The 1213-nt window shown below is 28.2% G+C and overlaps 1 protein-coding gene across 2 annotated transcripts in view; it reads left to right on the plus strand.

The window, feature by feature from the left end:
• The window catches only part of LOC106477510 (brefeldin A-inhibited guanine nucleotide-exchange protein 3-like), a 128862-nt gene that overhangs the window by 99788 nt on the left and 27861 nt on the right, over nt 1–1213 (plus strand). For both annotated transcript variants that reach the window (XM_022381466.1, XM_022381467.1), the window contains exon 30: nt 375–498. In XM_022381466.1, the coding sequence (XP_022237174.1) occupies nt 375–498 (124 nt within the window). The remainder of the gene's footprint in view (nt 1–374; nt 499–1213) is intronic.

Genomic DNA, 1213 nt, shown 5'->3' on the forward strand with positions numbered 1-1213 from the left:
TATTGTTGAGTGGCTCTTAGCATGACTGAAATGCTGAACAATTACTTTTTGCAGTGGGTGGTATAAGTAGCTCTTTATTGTTTTGAGTTAAGGTTGTAATGCAGCTTATCTTTATTGTTATGGGTGATGGTTACTAGATAATGTTTATTATATCCAATATTTTTAACAGTAAGAATTTTACCTATTCTATGATATAATTTTCTTTTAGGCAAGTTGAAACAAACAAAGAAACTTCATTGTATAAAGTATTTAGAACCAAACATATTTCATATTTTTGTGTAGTTAATTTTGTAATAAATCATCACATAGATATTATTTAAAAGTAATCTCTTTTTTTTTTGGTTGGATTAGTTATCACATGGTTTAATTTTCAGAACAGGATAGATTATCAGAAGTTCCAGGTGTTTCTTTAATGCTTCAGCAGCTCCTCCTAGTGTTAACAGAGTGTATTGCTCAGTCCAAAGAAACCATATCTCGTCTAGGCTGTGCATGTATTAGGTGAGCCAAACAGTTTTATTCAAATCAGTTAACCATGCATAGTAAATGCAAGTCTATTGCAAATCTCCAACACTGTTGAAACAATCAATAAATGGTTTGATTGTGGGTGTATATCAAATAATTTTTATATGTTATTACAGTTTTATAAAACAATTGTTGGTTTGTACCAGACAAATTTAAGTGTTTCCTTACTATGATACCAGAATTAATGGTGTTCCTATCAGGTCAAATGTATGACTTGCATTATACTGCTCTAGCAATAAAATTAACGGCTTATTTATGACATTTTGCTAGTATCAGAGTCTATAGTCAAGTAAGTATGTGACTGAATTACTGTAAATAAGAAAGAATATATATATATATATCAGATTTTTGGATATGTGCTAACTATTGTAGTTGAACATTTAATATCTTTCATTTACAATATTTATTAAGATTAGAACTTTTCAGTGTTTTATGTGTTGTGTTTATAAAACATTAAAAGCACGCAGTATTAGTTTAGATAACTTAAAAGTTTTATTTATTTCAGATCACCCCTATTCTTTGTTCTCAAAAATTCTGGCTCTCTGAACTAAGTTAATTAGCATAGTATCAAAAGTGTTTCAAACATATTTATCATTAAAATTATGAGTTTGTTTTTATATATCACTTGCTACTGGTTAAATCCACATATTGTACAGATATTAGGAAAAAAGTTTATCCTAAATAAAGAAAA

The sequence above is a fragment of the Limulus polyphemus genome, unplaced genomic scaffold (genome assembly GCF_000517525.1).
Source record: "Limulus polyphemus unplaced genomic scaffold, Limulus_polyphemus-2.1.2 Scaffold166, whole genome shotgun sequence".
Lineage (NCBI taxonomy): Eukaryota > Metazoa > Arthropoda > Merostomata > Xiphosura > Limulidae > Limulus > Limulus polyphemus.